This window comes from Chlorocebus sabaeus, chromosome 23, assembly GCF_047675955.1.
Source record: "Chlorocebus sabaeus isolate Y175 chromosome 23, mChlSab1.0.hap1, whole genome shotgun sequence".
NCBI classification, from domain to species: Eukaryota; Metazoa; Chordata; class Mammalia; order Primates; family Cercopithecidae; genus Chlorocebus; species Chlorocebus sabaeus.
In genome coordinates, this window is record NC_132926.1 from 13585068 (window position 1) to 13597682 (window position 12615).

Here is a 12615-nt window from a genome sequence, read left to right on the forward strand (position 1 = left end):
CCCAAATAGCCCAAGCTGTAAATTGCACTCAGTTCCCTGGGAGACTCCCTCGCTTGCAAATATCAGAGGATAAAAAGCAGGACCTCTCTGGCATCTCAGCCCAGGAACAGAGCTTCATGCACCCTGTGCAGCTTTTCCTAACAGCTCTGAAGTGGCTTAGTTCCAACTGTCCACAAAAAGTGACCTATATGTTTGGTCACAGAACTAATGAGTAGCATGCAAAAACCAGACAAGAGCTCACCTGCCTGGTGGAAAACAGTCTTACGTTTAGAAACAGAAACTTATTCAGGGTTCTTTGTCCCCAAGTAATAATGGTTGCGGCGGGAGAAACATTGAATAATTTACAATCATTTAAAGGTAATTCATCACTGGTGGCTGCCCTTTGGGAGTTGCAGTATAGAGGGAAGGTTTCAACCACATTTCACCATAATGCCATAATGCCACTCTTGCATCCGTGGACACGTTGGCAATTGCCTGATTTCTAAGTCAAGACTGTCCATGGTCCCAGCACTTTGATTTTCTTACAATATTTTTTTCTGATTTAAATTATCGAATTAATTTGTTTGGTTCAGAGGCCAAAAACTGGCACCTGCAAGCCAGATCCAGCCCCCAGGTGTTTCATTTGTGGGTTTTAATACTCAAGGTGATTTAGTTGCCAATATTAAAAAAAACCAGGAGACCTCATAGGAAAATTCAAGACGTCTGGCTTTCTCTTTAAAAACAACAAAAGGGAAGAACTGGCAATGCTGCACCCCCATTCCAGCATAGCACAGTCTCTTGAAACAAGAAGTGAGGATCCCATTTAGTAAGGCTGGGTTTACAACAGTCCCAGCGCAGCTCTCTCACTTATATGACAAACCGCACTCCCATAGCAATTGTGTTTGTACTCCTGGGTTAGCCCAGAAGGCCGTTCAGAGTGGAAATTTATTTGTATCAAAAGATGCCAAAAACATGACCGTTCATGCTTTGATATTCGCCAACCCCTTCAGTAAACAGTGAGCCTTCCTACATACCAAACACTGGGCCTGGCTATGTAACTACGTGAAACAGACTTGCTGTCTGTCCTCGCCTAGTGTACACGTTCATGGATATTTTCAAAATGTCCCTCTTCTTCCTCTCTTACTGGGCTAGGCACCAAATGCAGCTGAGGTGGAAATTGCCTGTTTCTTCCCTTTTCAACTGCAAACTCACCGGTCCAGTAATGTAAGTTGGAGGTCACTCTTGCATCCGTGGACACGTTGGCAATTGCCTGATTTCTAAGTCAAGACTGTCCATGGTCCCAGGCTCTAGATGAAAAAACAGAATTGGGAGACCAAGGCCATCTCATTCACATGTCATTTAAAGTACATTTTAAAATAAACTCCATCATTGGAAGGCAGTTGAGCCATTCTGAGTCACTGCTAGGCAGTATCTGTGATCACCTCAATAAATGAGTAAGGAGTTCTTCAGAGACCCCAAACACAGGATCTGATTGAGTAGTGATGGGATTTGAGGATTTATCTTTCTCTTTTGATCTTCCACTTTTAACATTTTCGGAGGCATTATTTTTCTTTGAACACTGAGGCTCTGCCGAATGGTTGGAGGTGAATTTCTGCCCGTCATAATATGAATATATAATAAAAGAAGAACCAAAGACAAGCCCTTTTGTTAAGGAATCTGTATTATCAAAGGCCCAAATTGGCAGCTGATTGTTTTTATTTATTTCTGTAGGTTTTACATGACACCTGGAGACCATTTAAAATGTTACTTGGCGGTGAGAGCTGTGTGTTTAAAAATAACGCTCACCCGGTGCCAAATCACTTTAGAGTCGGGTACAAATATTGAGACAAAAACCCCAGCTGTTATTGCTTTGGCTGCTAATTTGAGGTGTCAAATGAGAGCTCGACTGCTATACGTCAGTGAATAAGGCCCCTTGTGAGATCATTATGTTTTCTAACAGTTGAGAGTAATGGACTAATCAGTGCAGCATCAGTTGTTTTCATTATATGCCCACACAATGGTTATGAGCTTTAATTTAAACGGTCCACAGGGAGATCAAGGAACTCAGTAATATGCAGCACCCAGGATAGTCCAGGAAAGCAGGTAATGCGAAAGAGATGGCTTCCCACCCTTGTCTCACCTCTCCCTCCACTGTCCCCCACCCCCACCAATCTCTCGTATTCCTCCCGCCTCATATGCCCTTGGAGACCCATCGCCCACTCCAAACAAGCAAAGGAGAAGCTTTGCTTAAGGAGCAGGCAGATCTGTACTTTCTATTCTACAGGGTTTTCTTAAAAATTCCAGTCAACCCATCCAACAGTAAGGGCCACTAGGCTTTTGGCAACACTGATACGTGTTAGCCAAACCTTGACCTTAGACGCCTTTGAGGACCTGGTTGTCCTCTCTCCTACGTTGCCTCTCCTACCTGCCTCGCTCTTTGAGCTGAGCTCTCCCTGCTCCTCGCGTTGCCTCTCCTACCTGCCTCTCTCTCTGAGCTGAGTTCTCCCTGCTCCTCGCGTTGCCTCTCCTACCTGCCTCGCTCTCTGAGCTGAGCTCTCCCTGCTCCTCGCGTTGCCTCTCCTACCTGCCTCGCTCTCTGAGCTGAGCTCTCCCTGCTCCTCGGACAGGAGGAGGGCTGTGTGATGCTGTTGTCTTGTAGCAGCCTCAGCAGTGAGGCCAACACCACGGTCCCTGCCACTTCAGGGACCAGTAAAGGATGGGTCCGTCACAAACTCATGTGATTCGCCTCCACCTTGGAAAAATGTGGAAGCTGGAAAGGTGACATCTGTCTGTCTGAAGACAATCCTGTGAGAGGCAGTTTTGTGTAGTGATGAAAAATATAGGTCCTGGTATCACACCTCTGGGCTTTGAATCTTGGCTCCACAACTCTAGCTGTGAGATCTGAGCAGAGTTTCTGTCATTTCCTGGGCTTCCAAATGGAAGTAATAATATCTCAGGAGTGTTGAGAGAATTAAATGAGATAATGTATGAAAAGTGCTCAGGCTAGTGCTGGGACTTAGTAAACACATCATAAATAGTATCAGCATTATTTCTGCTATTGTGAACATCATAGATACCTTTATTGGAAGATTTTGGCAAGCTTACTTCAAAGCAATATCCTTGACTACTCTGGCTCATTAGAGGAAAGTAGTGTATTCACAGGAGAACCTATACCATTCTGCTTAGGTTTTCTCTAAAGATGCTTTATTGCATCGTTCTTATTCCTGGTTTCTGGAGCTTGCTAGAGCCCCCAGGCACATCAGAGCACTGTACAGCTGGATGAGAAAGGCAAGTTCAACCTGGAGAGGAGGGAAACAGTAAAGGGAGTTTCACTTAAAAATGATAGGGTACTTAGGAGGAGGTGCCAAGGATGGAGGCCCTGGGCTGAGCAGGAGGCTTGGGGATGCCCCTCTCAACCTCAGTGAGGTTAAGAGAGTGGGGATGAGATTCAGTGTATGCTCTCCTGGGGCCAAGTCCACAAAGAGAAGTCATCCATATAGATTCAAATAGAGCTGAGTCAGCCGATAACAATCACACTCATAGGACCTGGTAGAGTGTCGTAGGGCCTGGTCATCAGCAGTAGGCCCTGATTCCTGGTCCCATGGTGGCTGCCCATCAGCAGCTGCCCAGCAAGACTGAGAAGAGTGGCTTGCTTTGACCTGTGAGCCAGAGAGGAGATCTGGCATGTAAAGGACAGCCCCAAGAACCTGCAACGTCCGCAGTTTCATTTCTCGTGCCCTGCCTGAGCCAAGCAAGAGGGAGGGCCAGCAGTGAGTCCCCCTTGAGGTCCGCACATGCCAGAGCCCCTCCGTGCACATCGTCCCCTGCCTGTGGTTTAGGTGTTTCTCACAGGGTCCGGCCACAGCACTTACACACTCAGCTGCTCTTCAGGAAAGGAGTCTGGTACTTTGGCTGCATCCACCTCTGTTAATTCACTGTAGGCACTGGTAGAGATCGTGCTTTCTTCCAGGCTTGCCATGCTGGCCATTGGATGCCCACATTTGTAAGTACAACTCAGGGCATCTCTCAGCCCACTTTATTAAATAGACATCCTGTCGTCATGGTGGCTGATGACTCACCAAGAGTCTCCTTCTTGGGGGCCATTAAGGAGGGAACCACCTTGCTTGTGTAGACTTACACAGAAGTCTACCTGCCTTGACACAGGACGTGAGTGGGCCAGCCCGCCAAGAGGGTCTAGGGAGTCTGGACCCAGGAAGTCTGGATCCCCACCTATGTGGACGGGAAGAGGAGGGATTCCAAGAATACCCCCAGGAAGGTTGGCACACAGAGAGGCTACAGTGACACTTACTGCAGATGCCTGGTTTTGCAATTATGTGATACATGCTCGCAGATAATATTGTTGCATTAGAGCCAATTACATGGTGTTATGGACACACAACACGCAGATTACACCCAGAGCCAGGAAAGCACAGAGTGATAAAGCGATGGCCTAATCGGAGGAGACAGAGGGAAATGTCAGCCTTATTAAGGTTGCCAGGGTGGGGTGGCTGCAGCTGGACGTGTCTCCTCCAGATCAAAGATGGCTATCTTGAGGGATGCAATGGAGAGCCCCACGTTGACACTCAGAAGGGAACAGTGGAAGCCAGGGGCAGAAGCCAAGTTGGAGCTCTCCAAGGGTGGTTACAGCCACCTCCATTGAGGACTGTCTATCATTTCAGAGCTTGGGCTTCTTCCTAAGTGGGGAAACACCGTGCCTGCCCCAGAAGAGGCCTTCAGTCCCAGTTGCTGCAAAACAGCATCCTGTATACTACCCTCTACGCTTAAGTAAAGGCTCTATTCTTAGCTCTTCCCCTAGTTCAATGGTTTGCCAACATGAGCTTGCATGAGACTCCTCTGGAAGGCTCATTAAACACACAAGGCTGGGACTCACCCCAGGGTTCCTGATTCAGTAGCGGCTTGTGCCCTAACACATTACCAGGTAATGGGCCTGGTCTAGAGACCACATTTTTTTTTCTTTTCTCTTTTTCTTCTCTTTTTTTTGTTTTGTTTTGTTTTTGAGATAGGATCTCACTCTGTCACCCAGGCTGAGTGCAATGGCATGATCCTGGCTCACAGCAACCTTGACCTACCAGGCTCAAGTGATCCTCCCACCTCAGCGCCTCAAGTAGCTAGGACTGCCGGTGCTCACCACCATACCCAGCTAGTTTTTATTTTTTTATGTATTTATTTTATTTTTTATTTTTTTGGTAGAGACAGCATCTCCCTATGTTGCCCAGGCTGGTCTCAAACTTCTAGGCTCAAGCAATCCTCCCGCTGTGGCCTCACAAAGTACTGGGATTATAGGCATGAGCCACTGCACCCAGTCTGGAGACCACATTTTCAGAACCGCTGCCCAAGTTCCTTCCATGCATAGCCCAAGGTAGATTCACCTGTACTCTCTCTTGAGCAGGGCCTTCCCCTAGGTTTCGATTCCACCACGGCATTGCAGGTTCTGGAAACAGTGGGACTGATCTTCCAAGGTAGGAGTGAGACTGCCTGCTTTTGAATCCCAGTGCTACTACTTGCCTCTTGGGATTTCCTGAAAATGTTTTTTGTGGTTTTTAAGTTTTGAATGCCTCTGACCTAAACCCCTCTTCTTACCGAGCAGTTATGTGCCTTGCCTAGCATGTCACATTTAATCACCGACAAAGGCAGAGACAGGATGGTTCAGTTCTACAGCAGTCAAGGGCCAACAAAATTTCTATAAAAATCCAGATAGAAAATATTTTAGCTTTGCAAGCCATATGGTCTGTGTGTCAACTACTCAGCTATTGTAATGCAAAAGCAGATAGACGATACAGAAGTGAATGCGTAAAACCATTTTTACAAAAACCGGCTGCATTGGATGGGATTAAGCTTGTGGGCAGTTGTTTGCCAACCCCTGGAGCATCCATTATGTGAATCTTCATGTATTTATCCCTCCTGGGGAGCCCTTGTCCCATCTCAGTACCCTGGCATTGGGCTAATAGGCCCCCAAAGATGTCAATGACCTCATCCCAGAAACCTGTGAATGTTGCCTTCCGTGGCAAAAGGGACCTGGCACATGGGACAATATTAAGGATCCTGAGATGGAGGAGTTATCCTGGATTGTTCAGATAAGCTCTAAGGATAATCACAAGGGGCCTTGTAAGAGGAAGGCCCCAGTAAGTGGAGATCACAGTGAGTGGCAGGAGATGTGACAACAGAAGGAAGAGGCTTCAATGGCTGTTTGGAGTTGTGTTCAAATATATATTTTTAAAAATTGTGGAGTAACAAAAAGAAGCAAGAGGTTGATGTGATGCAATGAAGCAGCTACGAGCCAAGGGACGTGGGTGGCCTCTACAATCTGCAAAAGGCAAGGCAGCAAATTCTCCCCTGAAAGAAACGCAGCCCCAGAAACTCATTTTAGACTTCTGACTGCAAAACTGTAAGGGAATAAATGTGTGGTGCTTTAGGCCACCAAATTCATGGTAATCTGTTACAGCAGCCTTAGGAAACTAACACAAGCCTCATTCCTGGACTCAGTCTTGCTTGGATTCAAATCTTGGCACTTCTACTTGCTTCATTCATGAAATGGAGGTGATATCAAAAGTCCCTGCCTCGTGGGATAATTGGAGGAATTAAATGAAACAATACAGGCTGGGCATGGTGGCTCACACCTGTAATCCCAGCACTTTGGGAGGCTGAGGCAGGCGGATCACCTGAGGTCAGGAGTTCAAGACCAGCCTGGCCAACATGGCGAAACCCCGTCTCAACTTAAAAATGCAAAAGTTAGCCGGGTATGGTGGTGGGCACCTGTAATCCCAGCTTCTGGGAAGGCTGAGGCAGGGAGAATTGCTGGAACCCAGGAGGCAGAAGTTGCAGTGAGCCGAGATCACGCCACTGCACTTCAGCCTGGGCGACACAGTGAGACTGTCTCGGGAAAAAAAAAAGAAACGATACAATGCAGTACCCTTAGCTCAGAGCCCGTCTGGCATATAATAAGCTCTCAGTTAATGTTAGCAGTTATCAGTAACATCTCATCTAATTGCCACTAAAGCTCTATGAGCCCAGTGCTATTATTATCTCCATGTTACAAAGGAGGAAGCGTAACGAGATGAAGAAATTTACCCGTGGTTGCATAGGCTGTAAGTGGCAGAGCCAGTCTAAACTAGGTCTCTGCCTTCAAGGTCCACGCTCACCACCTCTCCTTGGCATTGGGGTTGTAGCACAATTCCTTCATTGAATGCCAGCTACTTAGGCAGCGGCACAAGAACCAAATAGAATGCAGTGCTCTGTGTGTGGGCAAAAGCTGCCAAGACTGGAAATCAAATAAATCTGTGTTTATTAGGGAAACGAAAACTGTAGCTGCCGTAGCAATCAGCGTCTGAGAGGTTACCAACCCTCTGACATCCCCGGGCTGGCCAGCCCCAAGCAGCAAATCATGAAAGTCTGAATACTGTGTTTAGTCATTTTGGTTCTGGAATAATTGCTATTATCGTAAATGTTTTATAGCCCTCATTACGACTCACATTTAAATATCAGTGTAGTAATACATTAATAAGTCATCGCTGCCGGACTACAGCCGGATGCAGTTATAGTCGAGGTCCTGCTTATAATTGTACTGTATATTCAGCTAAATTAGAGCCGGGCTGTGAACTCCACCTGATGTTGAATGACTGGGCATGCTTGGAAAGAAGCCCCTTTTCTGCAATAGGGAGGATGCTCAGATTTTTTTGTCTGGTGGTCAGTCAACAACCTTAACTTGGTTTCCCCTAAGTGTGGAGCCCGGAACTCTGAAATGGACAGAAGGTGAAATGGAGGCATCATTTCTGTCCTGGAGGCATTTCTAATCCAATGAGGAAGGGGAGAGAAGCATAGCCCTCACCCCCAGGAAGCTCCCTGCCAAGGCAGAGTGCCTGGTCTGATAGCAGTGACAAATTCTTCAGTGTTGTTTGATGGGATATTCTGAAGTCTTTCTGGATGGACAGAGGCAGGATAGATTATCCCCCACTGAGCATCTCCCCACATACACACATACAGAAAAGAAGTCACATGAAAAAAAACAGCTAAGTGGGCTCAACTTCATAAAATGCCAAATACCTGCATTGGTAAGTTAGTGAAGTTACAAAGTAGGCAGAAGTAGGCAATGTAAATTTTGTCTATTCATTCTTCTTTACCATCCCATATGCCTAACAGTGTCAGACACATGGCAGGTGCACCGTAAATATGGGAGGGAGGGAAGGAGGGAGGGAGAAAAAAGAATTAGGTTCTGTGCCTTTTGCCACGCAGATGTTAAGTGGATGTGGGCGATTACAGGAATAGTCTGGGGCAAGGGAGGTGTAGTCACTGGAATCCTGCTTTGGACTGGGGTCACAAGGGGCTGGAGAAGGAATCGTTACAGGTCCCCTTGGGTAGGATGGAGAGTATGGGGGGCACTGTATGCTGGGTAAACCTCTGTTTCTATTTCCATGGGGGTTGGAGTAGGGGGGAATATAATAGGCCAGGCCAGGACTAGATTCTCTCCACGAATGTCAGTAACACAGTGACCTCCACTTACTGAGCACATACCCCATGCTAAGCCTTTTACCAGCCTGTGAGGTAGGTACCATTACCTGTCTCCTCCCACAAATAAAGAACCTGCAGATAACAGATGTTGATAACTTGCCCAAGGCCACACAATTTGAAGTAGTAGGATTTGATTTCAACCATGTACAGAGCAGGACGTGAGGCTATAGTAGTGCACAGGATAGAAAATGGTCCTGTCTTTGCAGATATATGATGTATAGGGCATTTTAAGAAGAAGATCATGTGTTTACCAAAAGCCAAGGGCAAAAGACATCTGGCTTAATCCATGAAGGCTTCCAAAGAAAGTGTCCTTCTTGGGCCAGTAGGGACCCATGGAGGCCTAAGAGAGGGTAAGAGGAATTGGGTTGTTGAGTAGGGGATGTCTGATGTGGTTCTGGGAGGAGCGGAGAAAAGAAGGGCACAGGAACAAGTGGCCACCATGAGGGATTGTACCAAGGGCTGTAACCAACTCTTCCTCTTTGGGAGGTACAGTGAGACAGGTGTGGGGTCAGGGAGCTGAGAGCTAGGCTTGACTTTCCCACATATTGTGTCTCTCCACCTGGGTAGTCACTGAAGTAACTGATGCAAAAGGCCCTCCTGCTACATGATGTTTCTGCTCTGCAGATGGCCTTCCTTAGCTGCCACGCTTTCCCTAGGCTTCCGTAATAGGTTTCTCCAGAAGGGTAAGCCTGGGCACTTGTCTATAGCCTGGCTTCATTCTTCAGCCTCATTTCAGTTAAGTTCATTTATAGATCTCACACCTTTCTCTTTGCTTTTCCCTGCACAAAAGTACCTGTCAGTGCTAACATGCACCACAGGAGCTTCATTCATGGTCGTGGAGATGCACCAGAAAGAAGAGACGCACAGAGCTCACAGACTTACTTGAGATTGGATGTGCTGAAGGGCGGGCACGGTGGCTCACACCTGTAATCCCAGCACTTTGGGAGGCTGGGAGGGGGTGGATCACCTGAGGTCAGGAGTTCGAGCCCAGCCTGGCCCACATGATGAAATCCCGTCTCTACTAAAAATACAAAAATTAGCCAGGCATCTGTAATTCCAGCTACTTGAGAGGCTGAGACAGGAGAACAGCTTGAACCCAGGAGGTGGAGATTGCGGTGAGCCGATATTGCGCCACTGCACACCAGCCTAGGCAACAAGAACGAAACCCCATCTCAAAACAAAAAAGATTAGATGTGTTGAAAGAGTCAGAAGATGCCTAGAAAATATGGAATCACTTATCCCCACAGCATCCTGTGCAGGGCAACACATGCAATGGGTGGGACAAGGAGAATGCAGCAAGGTCGTGCTGGGCTCAGATCCCATCTCCAGAGCTTTACAGTGATTGTTCTTGGAAAACTGATTTTGCCTCTCTGTAGCTAAACCTCCTCATCCATAATATGAGGATAACACCTTTGTAGATTTGTGTGTTATTAAGCATATCTGTTTCCTTCTCTGTAAACTGAGGACAGGAATAGGTAACCAGCATTGTAGATGTAAGAATTAGAGATATTATAATGAAGCACTCAGTGCATAGGAGGGTTTCAGGAAGCAATACTCTTACTCAAGGTGGGTAGGCAAGTCCTGAGAGGGCAGTAGAGGGAAGGAGGGCTCCACCTGAATAAAAAAATCAAGACATGCTCTTCTCGTCTGGAGATCTGTCCACTTGTCTTCAGCTGCTTCACTGGCCAGGCCATGACTGTTGACTCATGGTCTTGTGGTCACATCCATCCCTCCCCCCACCTTCTACAAGCATCTTGGCGCCTCCCCCGATGCTCCCTGGCTGACCATCTCCCTTCTCTATCTCCACAGCACCCTCAACAACAACAACATCAGTCGCATCCTGGTCACCAGCTTCAACCACATGCCAAAGATCCGAACTCTGTGAGTAAAAAGTCTATGCATCTTTCCCACTTACTCCCTACCTCATCCCCAAAGTGCAGCACTCTAAGCTGCTCGTCAAACCTACCATGCTATGACTATGCAGATGGTTCCTATATTCAAATACCTCCTTATTCTGCTATTAACCGAGGGGTGCCTTGGCGAGTGAGGGTGGATGCAGAGACAGGTCATAGTGCCACCACCCATGGTTCTGAACCACTGTTCTGCATCAGGCAGACTCATTTCTCTTACCCTGGAACTGTGGGAATTCTTCCTGTATTGTGCGCATGTTTTCCGTCTTGATAGAAAAGATTATTAGTTTTACATTGTCACAAAACATATAGAACTCTGACCGAATGATTCACCATTTGCTTAGCTAATATCACGTAACTTCGGCAGTTCTGTCACATTGCCAGTGGTTACAATGGTTTTCCCCTGGGGAATGACCAGTACAGGAAGAGTCACTCCTTCTCTCCACCCACCCAGTCCCCACCCACCACATTTCCCTGCTCACCTGCTCCCTGGATGATATTCTGATATTAGAATGCAGTCATTCTCATACTTGGTTCTTTACCTTTAGTGTCTTAGGTGGGCTTAAGTTTTCCAGGGTGCATACTCAGGAAACAAATCTCATCGTGACCAAATACCCAGAGCAGTTCTCGTGCTCTTATTACCTGGGGAGTTCCCCTCTGCTCCCAGGCAGGAACCTCTTTGTAAGTTTCTCTGTAAGTGGATTCTGTCAGCCTTTCCAGAGAGGTTCAGACTTGATACTTGGCTTGCGTTGGAGGAGCTTTGGTGGTATTTGCATCACACTAGTCAGGGAAAGAGCCAGCTCCCAAGGGTGTCAGCCAAAAGCATTTAGGACCAAGGCCAAGGGCTAGAATTCCTGCAGTCCCCTTTATTAGCTCTGTGTCCTCTGTTCCCTCCTCTATAAATAGGGATGGCGGTGAGGATCAGATGATATTAGATATTTAAAGTGCCTGGCAAGCCGTAGACAATAAATGATATTGATTGTTACATTATTATCACATGATCAGAAATCTGGACTGAAAGTTCCAAGCAGCCATCTGATCTGTGCTCCCTGAGCAACATAGAATCCATGAGATTTGGAAATCCTTACAGCAGAACTTCCCCAGTGGGATACCTAGACCAGCAGCATCAATATCACCCAGAATTTGTTAGAAAAGCAAGATTTCAGGCCCCACACCAGACACACCAGATCAGAATCTCTGGGGGTGGCACCCAGCAATCCGTTTGTCATAAGCCCTCCAGGAGACGTTAATGCTCATAAAGTTTGAGAACCACTGCATTCATGAGAAAGCAACTTTATCTTCAGGCAAAGATAAAGACCAAAGAAGCAATTTATATAAAGAGGCAATGCAGAGAACCGTAAGAAGGACAGAGAGTTTGCAGTTAGTCAGGCCTGAGTTTAAATGGGAGCTCTGCCACTTAATTTGAGCAAGTTTCTTCATTTGTCTATGCTTCAAGGAAAGTGAGTTCATGAATGCTTACCTCAAAGTTGCTGTGAGGATGAAGTGCAGTTTAACACGTAAAGTGCCTGGTACATGGTGTGCACACGACAAATACTAGTTATTATAAAGAATAATAATCTGAGCCGCCCTGCTTCCATCTTTGCTTCCCAAATTCTTCCCTGGATCCCTCATATAATAGCATAACTCAGCCAAGACAATCTGTTCTTTTCCCTCCCTCTTAAAATAGGATAGTGCAGTAATGGAATTTTAAGAAGCCATTTGGTCTTCAAAGACCTCTTCAAAGTTCCCAGCAAACCACAAATGAGCTGGGGAAGAGTGGGGCCCAGGGCTTCTGGGCAAGAAGCCGAGAGTGCGCCTCAGGGTGCTGGGCCTGTATTACCCCAGACAAGTGGGTTGCATCGAAGAAAAATGACTCTCACCTGCAGGAATCAGCCGTCCAGCTCCTGTGAGCTGTTGCTGTGATTTATCCTTCCCTTCTTTGTCATTTTCAGTTTAGGAGCAGCAATAACAGAAGCTGGGCTCATTCCCTAGGAGTTGTGGGGACAGGGTTAGGACTGGATCTGGGGTGCTTTGTTTGGGCTGCAGTAGGGAGGGGCACGAGAACAGGAGGGTTTTTTTCTACTGGTTTCTGTTGTCATTCTTCTCTGCCATCCTGAACGTTCATCTGATGAGTTCAGATCAATCAATCAATCTCGTCTGTTCTCTTTGCTCCCTGCCTGCTGCCATTTTCTCTTTAGTT

General features: G+C 46.8%; 1 protein-coding gene across 1 annotated transcript in view; it reads left to right on the plus strand.

Annotated features, from left to right (window-relative positions):
• SLIT3 (slit guidance ligand 3) overlaps window positions 1-12615 on the plus strand; it is a 637958-nt gene that overhangs the window by 467018 nt on the left and 158325 nt on the right. The window contains exon 7 of the mRNA XM_008015258.3: window positions 10315-10386. Coding sequence (XP_008013449.3) covers window positions 10315-10386 — 72 coding nt within the window. The remainder of the gene's footprint in view (window positions 1-10314; window positions 10387-12615) is intronic.